We start from the raw sequence: 19,533 nt of genomic DNA on the forward strand, positions 1-19,533 counted from the left end.
TAGGCTACCTCGAACTTAATGACGGACTGTGATTCATTCGGATACCCGAAAGTGAAGCAGGGAATGCCTTCAATTAGTGAGAGCTCACAACAGGTTTCAACAGTTAAACTTTGTTTAGATTTTTTTTTAAATCAGACTGTCTACATCGCTGTTAACTGACACTACTCAAAAGGCACAGCACGTTGCAATTCCAGGTGCAGAGCAAGCAGAGAAACAGGCAATGCAGGCCAGAGAGAGAAAGTAAGGTTTAAAAATAAATTTAAAAAGAACATTTTGGGAGGTTTGGTTTTTGTTTTTTTTTTTTTTTTCCTTGGCTGTGGTACACGGTCACACAAACAGTGGGATCTACACAACAGATTGGTTTTTCGCTGCTGGCTGTCCCAGCTCACCCTAACCCTGCACCGGCTCCGGTGTTTTTGTGACTCTGGGCTGAACTGCTTCTGTGTTAAGTCAGCAGAAAACTAAGCCAACAAAAAGTGCAATAGGTTTCTGCCGGGATGTCATGCAAAAACAGTCGAGCACAGGCTGAGAAAGGAGACAGGCTTAGCTGCTCTGGCAATGCAGGCTCAGTCTGATTAGCTAGCACACCCACAGTAGCTTTGCTGGCACTTTAAAACTCCAAGCGAGGCTATAGTATTATAAATATTTATTTCAGCAAAAACCACCATCTTATGTGGCATTATCTCATCTTCCCCGTCACACACACAACTGTTTGCCCAACCACTGTCTCTGAGGGGAAGGAAGGGGATTTTTTTTCTGTTGTAGTTGTTTTCAATCAAGACCAACTCTCCAGTTTAGTTTATCACGTGGCTCTGTAAACAGGTGTGCTGGCAAGCGAGGGGTTGCACAGGACTGGAAACAAGCAGCTGAAGGAAGGAGGTTGCTTAAGCCGGGACAGAAAATAAAAAAATATCCGTATTTGTGAAGCTGTGGTACAAGTTCAGGCCATGCTATTCTCCTTAGTACTGTCTATACACTTAGCAGGAGGTTCTGCTCTAAAATAACTATGGCTTAAGTAAAAAATAAAATAATAAATATATAAAATAAATATATAAATATTATATATATTATATACATCTCATCATCCATCTCACAGTGAGTGAGCTAGCATAAGTACATTAATTGTTCCACTATACAGGAAATTAATTTAATTGCAGACCCCATCACAGATTTCTTATGTTCTTGCTTTGGATGAAGCTGCACAAGGCTGAGAGCCAGTCTCATAGCTTGTGGTCCCTAAAATGTCTCTCCCAGCCATGCAATTCTGCCACTTACCTTACGCTGTTTCCAGCACCTCTTGGACTCTTTCATGAGCTTATGCAACTAACCTACATGGCAAAAGATGAACCCCAATCACTTATGCAAAAATCTAATGAGTGCCAGATCCAACGTGAGGAAAGGATGAACTGCAGGAGAACGGTGGCAAGAGAGAAACGTGGAGCAGTGAAAATTCTTACTTTTAGCAAGAGTGAGTAACTAAACTTGTTCAGCTAGTTACAGAACGGCAGCATAGCTGTCCTGCATTCCTACTGTCTGAATTAACTACAAAACCAGCTTTCCCCACCAAGTTTCAATGGCCGTACCGGGTTCAGGCACATGCCACACCAAGCAGAGTGGGCTGGAGTTTCTTGCTAACTGCTTTGCTGTGTAGCTTCACAAGGCACTGCGCTCTCTGCCTGTATGGACGTAACCTCAACATGGACTGGTGCTCCCTTCGTAGCTCTCAGTTGTGTAGGGTAGGATAGGACAGTATTTAATAAAGCAGCAAATGGTACATGTAGTCTCTGCCCATGTGCTCAGAGTAGCTACCAGAAACGATGTATTTTTTTTAAGCCATAAAGCTTACGGTAATTACAACCATTAGAACAACCATTTACTCTTGTGACTACCAGCAAAGTTTATTTAACTAGATCACTCTAGGAACTATTGCTTTTAATAATCTAACAAGGATCTAAAAATCATGCTGAAGTTCTTTGCTCAGCAGAGCATTTTGAAGCCAGTTTAATGGGGATTTGTGTTCTGTAGAATAAAATCTGAACAAGAGCCTTTAGCTGGCAACACACAAAGGTTTTCCTTTATTGCAGCTACACCGCTTTGCCTCCCAACAGAGAAACTGGGGCCAAAGACAAACGAAGCAAAAAAGAGTGTTAAAGACAACCAGGTCGATAAGACCAAAATAAAGCATGAAATGCAAGGGTATGCTCTCAGTGCCCGAGGGAAGCACTGAATGGAGGGGAATCCAAATCCAAGGCGATACTTTTTGGGCTCCAAAACCTGGATCACGACTCAAGACTGCAGCCAACTTACTTCCATTCAGATGATACAAACCAGACTTCCCACTTGAAAAGATTGCTCGCTGCAGAAACAAAGTCACTTCACCCAGCCTATGAAAAGTGTTGGCTACCCTGAAATGCTTTTGCTCTTCGTTCCACAAAGCCGTATAACAACAAAAATGGCTTAACAAAATACTGATTCTATTATCATTAAATATTCTTACTTTGAATGGATGTTTGATTATTAGAGGGAAATTAACAGATCCTTTAGCTGTACAACAGTAACACGGGAGAAAACAACCCTTTTCCTTGATGCGATCATGCATTTCAAAAAGGAAACACAAACACACAACACAAGCCCAGACTACCTTGAAAACCTCATGTTTACCACCTTAACTGCAATGCTTTACTTTCATACACAGGTCAGCATTTCCCTAGTTACTCCTACCTAAACATAAGTAGTGAGAGCAGCATACTGAATCAAAGTTTTCCCTTGCAAGAATGCTCTTGCTAACAAAGTATTACATGCAAATGTCCAACGATCTTTGCAAAATACATTGAATCAGAAGGACGGAGGTTAGGAAACCTGACTCTAGGAACTAATGTTGTTAATAGTACCCTAAACAAGGATCTAAAAATCATTGGGTGCACTTTGCTACTCTATTTAAAAAAAAAGGATGGATAATATTTCTTCTAGACACAGAATGCTTAGGGAGATCAGAAACTTACTTCTATAAAGATGAACAAGTCAAAATGAGAAAATAGAAAATTAGTAAGTATTCTTTAAAAAGAAGAAAGCCGTCAAGATAATGGAGTACACATAAGTAAAATTTCTACCTGTTCAACATTTTTGTTACTATTCAGAGAATACCAGTGATGTATTTCTGTAGGGTTTTTTTTCAAAGTCAGTATGATCTAAAACAGGTTTCAATCCTTTATTTTTTATTGGTATTAATTTTTGTTACTTTTAAAGATTTCTGTAAGAAGATATCCCTCTATCTTCCTGTTCACTGGTGCACAACTTTGTATAAGAAACCTTTCTATTCTCTATCTGTAAATATATAGGTTGAATCATATCATAACAAAAAGTATATACATTCTATAACAATGCAAACAAGTCCCCCATCCTTTCTACGATTACCAATGAATGTAAATAGAAACAGTACTTTGAAGCCATTTGGTTCTCTATGTAATTTACAGCAATATGTAGGTATGACATAAGCATATACATACGTGTTTCTCTGCTAGTTTAAGGGCGCTAGCATAAGAAACCTCATGTTTCACATTGCTACACTTCTTCAAGAGCATTGTTCCACAGGTACTCAAAGTTCAACTTTAGGATTAACGTAGGCCAACCTGGGTGTTCAGGACACAGAAGAAAATAGCTGTAGCAGTACAAAGGCATTGCTACTGCAAAGCAGCAACACCCCTGTCATTTTATTAATCCTGAAGATTAAACACACACAACAATTTTTATAAAAACTAGTTCACTGTTCAGCCACAAGTTTATTTTGCCTGTGACTGTAACCGTAAGTTCTACGTGTCTATTGTTGCTTGTGCAGGCTCAATTCTTAATATAAAAAGAGTCCACTCACCCACATGCTTTCATGGGAACATGCAGGCCTCATGCCGAGGTTTTACAATGCAGCTGGATCAACCTAATGGCTCACTGCCACCAAAATAAGGCAGTCTTAGCCTTTCTTCTACAACCTTTCCTCTGCTGTTCCTCTGCACTGGCTCAGAGACATCTGACCCCTGATTTGGCTGAGTTTGCTGAACTGGCAGAGAAATAATTCAGCAGGAAAAGGATATGGTTTCTGTCCATTTACCAAGAGAGGTCAGATGAATACTAATAGAAGGAACTACAGGACGCTTCTTTCAATGCAATCCAGTCATTTAACTGGTTCAGCCATCTTGTGAATCTTAAACATGGTGATGGGAACACTTGAGATAAAGGGCAGGGTGAGAGAAGAAGTGCTTTGGGTTTTTTATACGTTCGGTTTAAGATTATTGAGTGCACCCTCAGCAAGTTTGCCAACGACACCAAGCTGTGTGGTGCAGTTGACACACTGGAGGGAAGGGATGCCATCCAGAGGGACCTTGACAGGCTGGAGAGGTGGGTCCGTGCGAACTGCAAGAAGTTTAACAAGGCCAAGTGCAAGGTCCTGTACATGAGTTGGGGCAATCCCAAGTATAACTACAGGCTGGGCAAAAAATGGATTGGACGGCAGCCCTGAGGAGAAGAACTTGGGAGTGCTGGCGGACGAGAAGCTCAACATGACTCAGCAATGTGCACTTGCAACCCAGAAAGCCAACCGTGTCCTGGGCTGCATCAAAAGAAGCGTGACCAGCAGGTCGAGGGAGGTGATTCTCCCCTTCTACTCCGCTCTCGTGAGACTCCACCTGGAGTACTGCATCCAGCTCTGGCTGGGGTCCCCAGTACAAAACAGACATGGAGCTGTTGGAGCGAGTCCAGAGGAGGGCTGGAGCACCTCTCCTATGAGGACAGGCTGAGAGAGTTGGGCTTCTTCAGCCTGGAGAACAGAAGGCTCCAGGAAGACCTTATAGCAGCCTTCCAGTACCTAAAGGGGGCCTACAGGAAAGATGGACATGTAGTGATAGGACAAGGGGTAATGGCTTCAAACTAAAAGAGCGTAGATTTAGATTAGATACAAGCAAAAAATTCTTCACTGTGAGGGTGGTAAGGCACTGGAACAGGTTGCCCAGAGAAGTTGCGGAGGCCCCATCCCTGGCAGTGTTCAAGGCCAGGTTGGATGGGGCTTTGGGCAACGTGGTCTAGTGGAGGGTGTCCCTGCCCATGGCAGAGGGTTGGAACTAGATGATCTTTGAGGTTCCTTCCAACCCAAACCATTCTGTGATTCTATGATTATTTAAGATTATTATTATTATTAGCATAAAATGAAGTAGCATTCTTACCTTTCATTGCTATTTTACCTGTTTACTTACATCACTGTTTGCCAATTTACAAACAAACCATAATATAATAACCAAAATAATTACTTACCTACAAATCCTTTCTCTCCAACTAATTTAAGGGCAATTTTATCTGCCAAAACAGAAGAATTTCCATGTGCAATATTAGCAAAAGGTCCAGCGTGAACAAATACTGGTGTTCCCTGAATGATTGAAAAATATATATCATTAATTGAATGGATTGACAAAAACACAAGCTCAATGCTCTTGTAGATTAATCACGATAATACATAAATCAAAAGCACATGTAACGAGTAAGCACAGTTAGATAATTTGGCAGCATTGGGTACATCTCAGGTGCTTGACGCCCCAAGGTGTCAGAACCTGCTTCACTCACAGAAAGGTAACGGACAGCAGTGCAACCTGTAGGTAACTTACACAACTTCTCACCCAACCTTGTACTAATGTTTCATACTTCCACTGCCATAATGCTGTGGCCTGCTATTCTGGCATATGTACTACGATCAGCACTAAGTGCACTGCTGCAGACGGTACACAAATAGAGCCCAACTCCTGCCCTACTCCATCCCTTACACTGCTCCTGCTTTCCTCATTGACTGTAGCTGCCATTCCTGTGCAGGCAAAGTAGCCAGCAGAAGCAATGAGGGACCAGAGTCAATGGTTAAGGAGCTGGAGAGGAAGAAGGGAAGCGACATGGCTGGGGTGCAGCGGGGATGCTGATATACAATGGAAAAAGCATTCACTGCTGCTAGCCGAGCACCTGGGAGTCCTGGGTGCTGAGTCGAATTTCCCTACGCTAGACACCATACAAATACACAAGGAGAGTAGATTCTAGCAGGGAGCAATCTAAAACAGCAAAAGGATAGGCAAGAAGTTAACAAAGTAATGGCATGGGGAAAGTTGTCAGAGAGCGAGCACATCTCAGCTTCCCTGTAACTTTTTTGGCAGGCATCACAAGGAAAGGAGAAATTAGAAAATTAGCATCTACAGAAAGGGATTAGGATTAGGTGAGATATATTAACCGCTATCTTTTCTCCAAGTCAGAATACACGATCAGATGGAAGGATGTCACTTCAGCTGTCTTACTACAAAATACTTAAGCAAACAATTCCCCATTGTTGTGTTAATGCTTTTAAAAAACCTCAGTTGTTTAAAAAGTAGGTAAGCAGATAACTTCAGATTATCTCCATCAATGTTCTTCACACATTCTGTATTAGGAGGTACTGCCAACCCTCAAAATTTCAGGCAAGCTACTGGGCACTCTTCCTCAATTTTTGACCACAAACACCAATTAAGGAGGACAGTGTTCCATGGATCAGCTGCAGGCCACATCCAACAGCCCCATGAACCACAACTTAGAAACTATTAACCATATAATAAAAGCTGGTTGCTGCCTACCACCACCAGTGTCTTAAGAAAACAACCTACATAGACAAAAATTCTCATGTTTTCCATAAAACACAAGAACTACTGGATTACAGTAATGAAATACTTGCTACTATAGAAAACAGATATTCCTGTTTCAGCAACACTGAATACAAATCATATAAAATATACCAACAAGAAGCATCTGTTCTTATTGCTTCCTCTAGAAGTAATTATACATAATTAATTGTTTTGTTCAGAGCAAAGAAGACAAGTAACTTTTTATCTGCTAACACATCAAGCTTCAGGTTTTTTCTAATAAAGCAGGGGATATATACTTTTTTTAATCAAGAGTGGAAAAGGAGAATATGCATACATATGGGCAGGGGATATTCTCCAAAACCTAGACAATTAAGCTACAATCCAAAGACAACTCTGCCTCATACATGTTGGAGAAGAAACAGTGGAACTGGAGCAGAAAAAGTAAATAAACTAGAAATCATGTCCTGTAACAAAAGGAATGATGCAGATTATCATTGTCATAACACACTGACTTCATAGTGTTTACTTAGGATTTTTTTCTTGTTTTCTATCTGCTAATGACCACGTATTGCAGCATCAATTGGGTTTTTACATATTTATGCAAAACATTTACCTTGAACTATGCACACCTTCAAAGCTGCTTATAGCATCTAGGCATCAATCTAATGGGAGGTGCTGTGCAAAATAAAAGATTACCCCTATCCCAAAGAGTTTATAATTTATACAAAATAAAATGCAAACTACTTCCACCAACCTAAGTTTACGTGTTACTTAAGTTTTACTTTAACCCAGTATTTACCCTTCTGGCATTCAAATAAGTAAGACTGCAGTTTTCAGCTACCAGATTGAAATCCACGGGATTTATTCTGATTTGTGCTTTATTACTAACTAAGTTTAATTTTACTCTTCCAAGCCCTTAATTTCTTGCAGCAGGCAACTACAGGGCTGCTCTCGTTAGAGCCCAGCGCACGCATGGGCAGATTTGATGTATGGAAGCACAAACACAGAAGATGAGGGTGGCCCGCAGCAGCTATGCAGAGAGGGGGCCAGAAGGGTCTCCCACAACATTCCCTGGGCAATTGTGCTTCCAAAAGTTCATCCACACAACATGGATGTGAAGGAAATTTGGTTTGTGGGGTGCAACACCCAGAATATCAGTAGCCAAGAGTCCCCCTGCTACTGATTTGAAATCCAAACACACTACTAAACCACCGGCATAGACAGAAGCTCCCCTGGAGCTCTGAAATCCACCAGAAGCAAAGGAGGAGTTATTTGAATGCTCTTTTTACAAGGGCAATCCTGGAAGTAAAATACAGCCTAGGTAGTGAAGGGAGTGAACTCCAGCAGAACCTCGGGAGCCTCAGGCACACCCTGGAACAGGGACAACAATGTCTTCTCGGGCCAGCTTCACTAACTCTGTGTCAGCCCACCCATCTTACTCTGCAGAGTACCACTTATTTTTGTTACACTCTTAATAAACTGTATGGAGAAACAAACAGTGGTACAGGGATGCATTCTGCTGACTCTTTTCAGTACAGGAAATTTTATTATCCAAGTTTTAGTAGAAGAAAATAAACCCAGAATGTTAATAAATATCTGAAGTTATCTGGCCGCTAGATGGATGTTTATAATACTTATTACCATCCTTCCCTCATCTTTACTGTGAGTGGCACTTCAAACGTAACACGAGCAGACCATCCCAGAGCAGCCAGCCTGCAACTACAAAGAGTTGTCCCATAGAGCAGCTGCTCTGTTACGCATGGTATAAATAAATGCTGAACATTAAGGGATCGGTTCACAAAGGAACAAATCTGTCATGACAAACATGGATAAACACTATGAAATCATTACATACATTTCAAACAAAGTCATCTCAATTCTACAGCATTGGATATAAGTTCTACTGAAGCCTACAGTTATTGTAGGTGGAGTGCCCCACATTTCCCATTTTGAGATTTTACTGTCATTCCTGCATATAAAACATTGTCAATCACTAAAGCCTTGAGGTGGCATTTCTGGTGACAGAGTAGCAGGGTTGTGATGGAAATCAACCCACCAGGAAACCACTTTAAAACCCAGCAAATTAAAATACACACATCAATTCACATATGAAAAAAAGCAGTTGCCAGTTCACTTCCACACAGGGCTGGCATTCAGTCATTTTTGATTTATGAACTTCTAAACCTCTTTTCCAGAGCACGCAGATGCACATATAAAGCTGGTGAAAATCTACTGAGTAGGTCGTTCTTCTTCCCTTTCATAGGCCCACAGAAGCAAGTCCTCAGACATCCACAGCTTAACACAATACTCATCTACAGGATCTTTGCCAGATCACAGAGGGGTGCAACTCTCTCTGCAATGGCTGCTTTCAGCTGCTGTTAACCACAGACATTATCATTTAAAATTATGCCAAATTAAGTGTTAGTATCAGCTGGAAGTAACCCAGAAGGTCTCCTGCTCCACTTCCTCAGGCAGTCTTTTTGCCATTCCCCAATACCAAAGTGATCTGAAAGACCTGCTTTGGTGAACAGTTTCATCCCTACTTGCAGGACAGGCCCATGGGACAGTTTGAGCTGCATTTGTGTTCCATTTAATCATATTATTCTGTTTTTTACATCACCAGTGTGCTGTAGGCACTGTATGTCCTTGCCACAGGATCACTTCTGATGTTACTGTTGTCAAGTCATAGTGCTGCTGCTAAAGGTCTTCACACTTGTATTAAAAACTTGTTATCTCTGAAGGGATTAGGATTATATTGCCCAATTACTTTTGGTAGCCTCTTTGGAAGCTTAAGAGGTCCCTTTTCAGAAGCTGAAGAGGTCCTTCTTCTTTTGGATGCTACTTATTAGGATTATTTAAAGTGTAGCTGAGGTTTCAAATCTCCTAAGTTCTGGTTTGCGAGAAGAGAGACTTGCGATTCACACACACATCAGAAATATGTCATTTCCTACAGCAGAAGGGACGTTACTACATCCACTACCTCAGGGTACACTAGGATTAGATTGGCTTAAAATCTATCATGCTGGAGGGCTCTAAAGTCACAGGTGGATCACTGAGATACATTCAAATGTGCAGGGCAAAATATCTTCCTTATTCCATCCACTCCCTCCTTTTTCTTCTTGAAAAACTGAAGCTATTAAAATTAGCAGCTCTTTAAGATATTAACATGAATAATTAAAAGTAATGAAAGGTATCTGTTCTCAGAATAGGACATGAAACAAGCTTGAGGCTCAAGAACATCAACAGCAGCATGGGCAGTAACAGAGTAGGCCATTGCATCTCTACACAAGAGCAATGACACAGTCCAAGAGGCACACATCGGCCAAAGCACACCACTGTCTCGGAAAAGATTTAGACAAGCTGGAGACTTCCATTCTTGGATAGGTGACTCATATTAGCCTGCAAGCCAAAAGGTATTCAAAGCGTGACAAAAGTTCGTCTCTGAGACTCAAATGGCAGAGGTGGAGTATGAAGCAGTCTTCTGAGCTGCTTTAGTTTGCTGTTTTAAAAATACCTTTGTAAGAAGAATTTTTTTGGAAAATATCCTTGGGTACTGTGGTCAGGGTCCTCCTAACAAGTAATAGTGTTTTATGAAAGTTGGCAGATGTTTCAGCAATAGCATAGATTAGACTAGAAAAGAATACCACATAAAAGACAGGAATTTTATTGCATAGAAATGTGAACATAAAGAAATACAGTGAAGAAAAAAAAAAGCATGCAAGTCCCAGAACCAAATGCCTATCGATCAAAAGAAACTCTTCTGACATTTATAATTGTCTTTTAGAACACTACAACAAAATCACATTGTTTTCTAACAGATATGCAAACTGCAAAGAGACTATAAACACTCAGAATCAAAGCTACCTTGTCACTGATGTTTAACGCACACAATGTTATCCAAGTGGTGATTTAATACACAGTTCTGGCCATGACATTCTTGATCCTATGTGACCTCCAGTTTCTGCTGTTGGATGTTATATTAAATTCTGACACACACATATACTCTTCATACTCTCACACGAAAGAATGGATATTCTTTGCAGGAGAAACCAATTAAGCTGGCTATAAGTAAAATAACACATCATGTGACTTAAATTCTATTTTTCTAATATTCCATGAGAGTAGGAAGTTGTCTCCATCCAAACACAAAAACAAAAAGGTAGCTATCATTTTGACACACTGTAGAAAATGACACATTTTTACCAACCAGGGACTGCACTGATATCCTTCTACATTCTTCAACTTTTCACCATACCAGGGATTGTGAAATATTCTAGCTATGTAATTCTGATGGTCAAACTTACAATAAGATACATTAATTTTTCTCCAAATACATTTGTTTCCAAAACCGCTTCATTATTCCCCCATTTTTCTTCCCCCCTCTTCTCATGAATATTATTCATCATTCAGCTTACTTTGAAAAGCCAATATTAGAGTGCCCAGTCACAAACTTAGGTTGTACTAATTCTGTTTTCTTTGAGCTGTTGGAAGAAAGCTCACTAGGGTAAGTGCAAAACACTCCTCTCATAGACCAGCAAAGCTTCATTTAGTCCCTGAAGGCACTATGGCAAGATAGCGAAGCATCCACCTTCTACTCAAAATGCTGGGCCATGGGAATCCTCATGGGAACGTATATGTAAACCAAATACATAAAAAGGAAACTTCCGTAGAAGAACAAGATGGGAAACAGAGGGAAGTCTATTACTTGGAAGCTGAACCTGCCTTCCAGTGCGCTCAGAAGCGGTTCAACAGTGCACACTGCACCTTGTCTGCAACACTAGGCAAAATTAGGACCAAAGCCAGAGTCTCAAAGAAAGGGGGGGAAAAAAAAAAAAAAAACCCACCAAAAAGGTATAAATGCTGCTAGAGTTAGTTAGTTAACATATACAAATGAATATTTGCTAAAATGCCCCTATGGATTTGACCCTGGCTTGAACCTTGAAAGTTAAGCACAGTCACTGGAGAGAAGCACGACAAGCACAATATGGAATACGAAAGCCAGAGAAGAAGGGCAGGCATCGTAAGTGAGACTCACCTCTAACGTTTGCATTAGTGTTGGCTTAATTGCATCTTTCATCAAAACTGCCAAAGCACCTGTTACTCCCTAAAAAAAAAAAAAAAAAAAAAGAGAGTCCACATTTTAAGGAAGTCAATTCTAAGACGCAACATTCTGAGTTACACTTAAGCTTACAGTTAAAACAGGAAAAAACCCTTACGGTTCAAAGGAGAAAAAGAAAGTGTGCTTATAAACCATAATGGATGGATAAGCATTGTTACAGCGTTACATAAAGAATTTATTTAGATATTACTTCAAGCCTTCTAACATACTGTATTTACAGAGTGTGCCAGAAATAGTAACGATTTTGCTCTTAAAAGACAATACGGCAAATATTCTTCCCATTGCATGGAGAGACCAGAAACAGAGTTATTAAGTGATCAGCATGATGATGTTTATAGGAACAAAAGATGAAGCAGAAGCAAAGGCTACTGAGACCTGAGAAAGCAAGAAGGCAGTAACTTGCTAAAACTGCCTAAAGAAATGACAGAAGTATTTCTTTCATGACAGAATCAATAGCATGAATCCATAGCTAGCAACAACCAGAGAGGGTGTTTTTCAAGACTTGTACAAATATATTCGTAATGGACACAGGATGAAAGCAGACACGGAGCTGACATGGGGTAGATAATGAATACGTCATGAGATTAAAAGTTAGAGGTGCTTTCCTGCGATGATGAGAGGACAAAAGGAGCTGAATGAATTGCTGCTTATTAGTTATAAAAAAATCTTACTCCTCCTTAAAAATTTTGCTGGATAAATTTCACACTGACTGAATTTAAAATAAGAGAAAGGCGTGACACCCCACTACACTAAAATTCAATACCCATTTTAGAAAAAAAACTGGCTATAGAGTGTGCACAGCTCTATCAGACTATATGCAGAGTGTTATCCAGAAACCACAAGCTTTTATTTCAATTTATTCCTAAATTACTTTGATTTTGAGAGGAAAATGTGTTTTGTTTTGAAAGAACTTGATCAGAGATAGAAAAAAATGCAGTAGTGTTATAAGGAGTGGCTCACAGGCTTGCTGGACAACACAAAAATTTAACGTAATACATTATTGGGTTGAAAAGAAACATAGAAACCAAATAAAAATACCAGCTGCTGTAAACTGTTTAAAATGAAGGTTGAAAAACATGGATACGTTACCTGAGTAGCCTATTAAGAGCTGAACAGTAATGTTCCAATAAAGAAGAGCAATGAAAATAGCAGCTGTATAATTCTCAACACAGCTCCTGCCAATTAACCCCAAATTTGAACAATCAAACTGTGAGAAAATCCAAATTGCAGACAGACGAGAGACATAAAAGCATGTGGTCATTACATCCACACAGTATTTTACACAAATTCAAGGTTCCCCTTTCTGAGCATCACATCCGAACATAGACTGCAGAGGAAAATGCAGCAGAATATTTGGCCTCAGATTAAAATGAATTGAAACCAAGACAGTAAAACTGGTTTCTACCAAAGCACAGCAAGTGTTTCCTTGGAGGAGAGTGAAGGAAAGGAGAGAGAGGAAAGACGTTTCTTCACTCTTTGCATTTTGTAAACCCTCGCTATCTATAAACACCCACAAAGATGTAATATGAGAAACTGGTAGCAAACCAATATCGTTTTCCCTCCTCTGAATTAGCAAATAATAGATTTCTGTTTCTTCATATGTCAATTTTAGAACATAGGATCAAACCACAAGGGAACACCAGCACGCCAGCTCTCTGCGGGAATGGCTGAGGCTCCACCACTTCCACAGAAGCAGCCTGGTGCTATGTTGTACCTATACCCAACTACTCTCATTTGAATCCAAAGCTGATGGCCTAAATAGAAGGAAAATGGAAAACATGCTAGAAGAAGAAATTAAATTATTGTTGCTTTTCACTTCCACAAGCTCCTTTATCACTACAGATTGTTTTAATTGATAAGATTATGAACTAATTTAGATAACTTAACAATGCAGAACAAATCTCAAAAACAATGTTTCATAAAGTTTCATTTAACGACTATCCCAATTTTTTTTCTGCTGTTAGAATAAAATACAACTTCAATATTTTATCCATAAATGAGTTTGCTTTTTAAGACCACATTAAAAAAACTGCCCCTGCTATTGCCTTTGATTTCTTATATTTTAGTAATTTGTCAGTCATTCTAAAGTGGGTGTGTTTCTTAGGATATTAAATTTTAAATCTGTTCAATATAACAACTTGCTTTACAAAACTGATTTGATTCACTTCCAAATCTGAAGCACTTACAAAATAAAATAGTGAATACCTAGTCCCAGCTCTAAGAATTTAAAATTAAATAGAACAAATTTCAATCCTAGTAATTTCTTCATTAAACCCCAGTTGTTAATCCTACTATTTATTAAAACAAATATATTCTTTTTCCTGTTGATCACAGCACAGAATTTGATTCCATTAAAAAAAATAATCAGAGTTTGCAATATACTTATTGAATAGATCTATAAGCCTGGTTTTTTTCCTGCTGTTTGATCAATTCAGCAGCCAGCTAGGACAGAATTTCTCAGACCACAAGCACAGTTCTTCCCCTTCCGCCTCCAGCTGAAGGAAATGATGCTTGGCACTAGTTGTGAGCAACACAAAACTATAACAGCTAGTGAAGTTGTTCATGTTCTGTCTCACGGAAAGCAGAACCATGTACACACACTAGTTAGGAGGCACCAGGTAACAGAAATATCTGAAGGAAAAGATTGGTTAATTTTACATTTTCTTCCTGTATCTCAGTTTTTCCATCATCATATAGCATAAGCTATTCATCATTATGCTAAGAGAGAAACAGCTGCTGATAATTTTCAACGCATGAACGCTGAGATAGTTTAGAATCTTACCATGTGAAAGGCAATTGTAATAGCTATCCAACTTTCTGGAGAAAAAAGAAAAAAACACATGGAAAACTTTACGTCAGATGGTCAATGGCAAGGTTAACTACCTGAGCAGCCATGGATCAGAGCCCACGGATGAGAGCCCTAACGCTCTTCTTGGGAAAAGGTTTCTTGGGAAACCTGCCTAAGGAATGACAAATGTTAACTCAGGCCAACTGCAGCCATCCGATTAGGGGTTTCTGTTGTCTACTCCATGCTGGATGAGACCACCAGCTCATTTAAAGTAGGCATGTAAACAGCCATTTGCTGACCCAAGCCATGTTGACTGGAAAGAAGGCTTTGCGGGAGAAGTAAAATATACATTTTAACTTTTTGGGAAACTTCATCCATATTAGATATGCATTCTGGACACAACAACTCATTGTATCCGAAGCTGACAGCAAGGAAAAAAAGATGCAAAGACACCAATTAGCACTCCATTCACGTCTACCTGCCTTCCAAGGTTCTTAAACAGGTTTGGTGTCAACAACAGTCCTTAAAAGCTAAATAGCCAGAAAAGTTTTCATATCTCTCTGGCATGTGTCTGTCAGAATAAAGTTTTCATTCCTTCATATCCCCAATCCTCCAAGCAGCTAGCAAACAATTCCCACAGCTCACTCAAAGTCCTGGATCTGATTTTCAAAGCTATTCAAGGAATCAGGTTCCCATTTCCAATTCAGAGAAGGTAGATAATTTTTTTATAGAAGAATTAAGATGCTTAGACACTCACACACCAATTAAGCATGCAGAGCCCAAGGATCATTAGCTTTCCACTAACTCGCTGTCAGAAGAAAGAAGTAGGACTCGAAATCAAACGCATATGGACACCCAGTTCTCCTGGTTTCCCTCCTGGAACTAATCGCGAGTACTTCTGAAAGTAATACCCCTTCCGTCTATCCACCAGCCGTCGGGCAAGGTATGCTCTCCAGGACAGCGAAGATCATAGAGCACAAAATAAATTTTACACGTGACACAGGAAAGGCAAACTTAGATGAAAAACCAAAATACTTTCAAAGCAACTTCCAGTGGAGCAGTCTCTGAAGTCCAGCAAGAGTGGAAATGAAAGCCAGCATTAGATGACAAGGAAGGTGATTGAGAGTAACTGCTGTGAAATGAGTAAGGGTTACACAGACTGAAAGGCAGAGAAAAATCCTTTTCTTGATAAGAAAAATAACGAAGCGCTTGTAACTTCCCTTCATTTGAAACTATAGTCTCTAACCAAATGATAATATTTTTCTGCGATATCAGTTCTGTAAAAAACTGAACTCTAAAACGTAAGCTGAGAAGAACTGCAACTACTTGTGTTTAAAGTGAAGTATGTACACAATGTTTCTGATGAATCAGAGAACAAAACATATTCAGCTGACAGATCATTTATAAAAGTAAATATGAAACTATTTTTTTTTGGTCTAACAATATGGCACAGAAAGTAAGCTGAGAAGAAGTCTTACTTAAAAAAAATAGTGACATTATTTAATATTTTTCATAGCTGCTGAAATACTGATCTAGGGCACACATACCCATTTAATTTCACATAAAGATACGGCATGTGTCCATCAAAATTCTACTACACTGTAAAAGCCAAAAAGCAATTCTATCTTAAAAATACTGTACAATGAGCACCACATTTTGGCAAAGACTTCTGCATGTTCCATTACAGAGGATAGATATTTAATCCATTACTCTTGTGGAAGGAGTCTTCTCAGTTCATGAAATATTCAATTTATCTTTTCTTCTACTACTCTTAGCCTGCCTCTGCATCTGGTTTATATCTGCCAATGTGTACTTTAGGTTTTACTATTGTATTATTATAAATATATTGCACATAAAGTCAAAATTAAGAGCAATTGTGTTTTTGTGAAGTATATTCTGTGTATATCTGGAAACAAATCACAGAGAAGAGTTTAGTGGTTTTGGTTCACATAGATTCAAATGAACTCAAGACTACTGTCAAGCATTTAAACTTGCATAAATTCAGTCTGGGTAGTAAATATAAAACATGAACCTCAGAATTTTTTTAAGTGACGGGTAGAACTGACTACCTTTTTTGACATTTCTTAAATCCCAATACCACAGCATCTGACTTCTTCACCAATCTTAATGCTGCAGAAATGAACAATTGTTCCTGTTTTCAGAAGAAAAACCAGCACACACAAGGATCAAACTCAAAAGTATTCACCAGTTTTGGATGCTCAACCTGAGACAACATAAAATACTTTCTTCTGGTTCAAAGTTCTTGATGGTGTTTCACTCTTTCCACAGATTTCAGCTGTTTAGCTCCTGGGTATCAAGCCAGACTGAGGAACGCACAACTCCTCCCATACTCTAAGAAATTGTGTCAGTTTGTACAGACACAGCATCACACATAAGCTTTGTGAAAAACACAGGAATAGCATTCAACTCTCCAAAAAGGCACTTTTCTGCCTTAACCATGAAATCACCTTCCTTTTCTTCCCATAGTTCTCATCCTCATTTGTAACACACGCTGCAACAAAGGAGGTAGGCGTTTCTACATTTCACAATCAAGATAAGCACCCAAGGCCTCCCCATGCATGGTATGAAGAAGAGAACCTGCAGAAGATAAAGAACACAGCAGCAGAGCTGCAGATGGTCATAATACGTATCCTTGACACTGTGATGAATTTGGGTTTTTTCCTTGGCAGTTCTTCTACTGTATAACTTAGAACACTGCTTTAAAGAAGAAATAGAAACATATGTTCAGCACAAGTGACACTATCAAATGATGGAGACACTAAGCGTAGGAAGTTTGTTTAAAAAAAAGGCCAAAGAAAACCAAATTAGTAACAGACATTTTGCTGAGCACTATTTCATTTTAGGGACATCGTGGAAAAATTTAAAAGTTCTTCCTGCACTGTTCGTAATTTCAGCCCTAACATTATATTTCCACAGAGCAACTATAGATGAGACAGACTACAGAAAAGCAACTGCTTTCATTCACGAAGCTGATTAGCATTAAGTGGTTGAAGATGGGTTAAATATTTTGCAATATTAATACATTAAAGTACCTTTATACAAAAGTAGCATCAAGATTAAAATCATGTATTACAAATGTAGTTTTAATTCTGACACTGAATTATTTTAAAATTTTTGCATATGCTTTATAAGGCAACTCATTCCCCACCCCCCTCCATTTGGCCAAGACAAAGTTATGTAATTGAAAAGTAAAATCAAAACTTCAACAGCTAGAATATTAAACGCAGTTCTTCATGTCTCCTGCATAATTGAGAGTGCTTGATTTGCTTTGAAATTTAATGATGACTGTACTTAGAAATTTTGGTACCCTTATCTTAATTTCAATCTTAAATCCAGGCAAGTTAGATATTTTGTTTTAATTTCCTTGTTAAACTGGAATCCATTAAGGCTGTGAAGGTATTTCTGGCTTGTGGATTTGCTATCTTTGCTGACAAGGCAGGATACTGGTTCCTTTGCTCATTCTAAAAACCAAGTAAGTTATGTGGACATCTGCACAAAAGGGGACAAACAGGAACACACACACATAGTCTGTGCGATACAGGCAGTCATTGCCAGCAGGGTAGTGTGAAAGCACAGCTCCAAGACATACCACAGTTGCTATAAGGGTATATTCAGATGCCAAAAAAGCATAAAAGCAAAGCATTATCATAGTTATTGTATTTAGAGTGTGCTGTCGATCTGCAATATATGAACTTTTGCAATTAGGCTTCAGAATTCAAGTAATGTCATGTTACAGTAAACTAGTGCCAGTCAATGACCCTGCTCCTGGCATACAGTTGCACTGCAAGGGTTAACTGGGAGCTTCTGGCTCCACCAGAACCTGCCATACACAAACACGTCTGAGCTTCCCACCACTGTTTACTGACTCACAGCCTGGCTATAAGGACTAGAATTTGATATAAAGGAAGAACATATTGACTTCTGTCAGAAGCTGAAGTAGGGAATGAGGAAACAGCAACTAATGAAGGTAAGGAAGAAAAAGCATTAATGATCTGAAGAGATAACCCTGTCTCCCGAGCACTATCAACAACCTATGAGTTAGGAATAGCAATAGCTTGTTTCCATTCTGATTTAGTGGTACAAGCATTCATGTGGTAACTATCACTGTAACATCTGAGCACACTTTACAAGTACAGTAGCAAACATTACCAGCTCTCTCAAATAGGAGCCTACACCCTGACTCCCTCCAGCACCAAATTTGTTTGCCTTAAGAATTGCAGAAAACTATCAAGTAGGTTATGGAGACCAGAGACTTCCTGAACCAGATGTTACCAGGCAGTTGGAGAAATGAGTTCTACATCTTGTTCTCATTGCGAGCAAGTTTTGGCCCAGAAGATGATCTTTCTTCGATATCTGAGCTGTTCAAAGCAAAATCCTTGGCATGCACCTGCCTTTTTAATGCTTTGAGAGGCAAAACAAATGCATTAGAGGTTATTCACAGGTCTACAGCACTGAACATACCAAATCCTCCGCTGTTACTGGTTCTCCTTTCTTGTCATTGGCCACCACCATTTTCCCCAGTCTCTCCTTCATATCTTGCAGGCTGGTGGTAAGTGCCAGGATGGCCATAATTTCACTTGCAACAGCAATATCAAACTGAGCCTGTATGATAGAAATGAAAATCATGAACCAAATCCAAGTCAGGTCAGATACTCACAGGGAATTGTGAAGAATAGATTCAGGAAAGACAGATTTCACACTGGAATTCAAGCAAGTTCTAAATTGTAACCCACAGCTTTTGAGATTACTCAGACTAGACCAACTTCAAACGCTTTGTTTATATTCCCTCGTTAATGTTCTCTGTTACACTTCATTTACTTGGGGACCAGTCCTGCAGAGTGCTTAGCCCCTTGGCTCACATTACCCTTAGCAGAAATTCCCTGAAGAACCAAGAATTTTTTTCTGTGGCAAAAAAGAAAATCACCAGATGTATTTTGAGCTTTACTGGCACGAGCACAGCATTGTGGGTT

At 39.4% G+C, this 19,533-nt stretch overlaps 1 protein-coding gene across 6 annotated transcripts in view; it reads right to left on the reverse strand.

Annotated features, from left to right (window-relative positions):
* The window catches only part of MTHFD1L (methylenetetrahydrofolate dehydrogenase (NADP+ dependent) 1 like), a 157,642-nt gene that overhangs the window by 88,020 nt on the left and 50,089 nt on the right, over positions 1–19,533 (reverse strand). For 4 of the 6 annotated variants that reach the window (XR_008576495.1, XM_054821399.1, XM_054821403.1 and 1 more), the window contains 3 exons: positions 19,025–19,165; positions 11,671–11,739; positions 5,299–5,410 (listed from right to left, as the gene is read on the reverse strand). Coding sequence is in view for 3 of the 6 variants with exons in the window: in XM_054821399.1 (XP_054677374.1) it covers positions 5,299–5,410; positions 11,671–11,739; positions 19,025–19,165 (322 nt within the window). In the remaining 3 variants the exon portion in view is untranslated. Of the gene's footprint in view, positions 1–3,506; positions 3,630–5,298; positions 5,411–11,670; positions 11,740–19,024; positions 19,166–19,533 lie in introns of all 6 variants that reach the window. The other 2 variants (XR_008576497.1, XR_008576496.1) reach the window with 1 other exon arrangement.

This window comes from Grus americana, chromosome 3, assembly GCF_028858705.1.
Source record: "Grus americana isolate bGruAme1 chromosome 3, bGruAme1.mat, whole genome shotgun sequence".
Lineage (NCBI taxonomy): Eukaryota > Metazoa > Chordata > Aves > Gruiformes > Gruidae > Grus > Grus americana.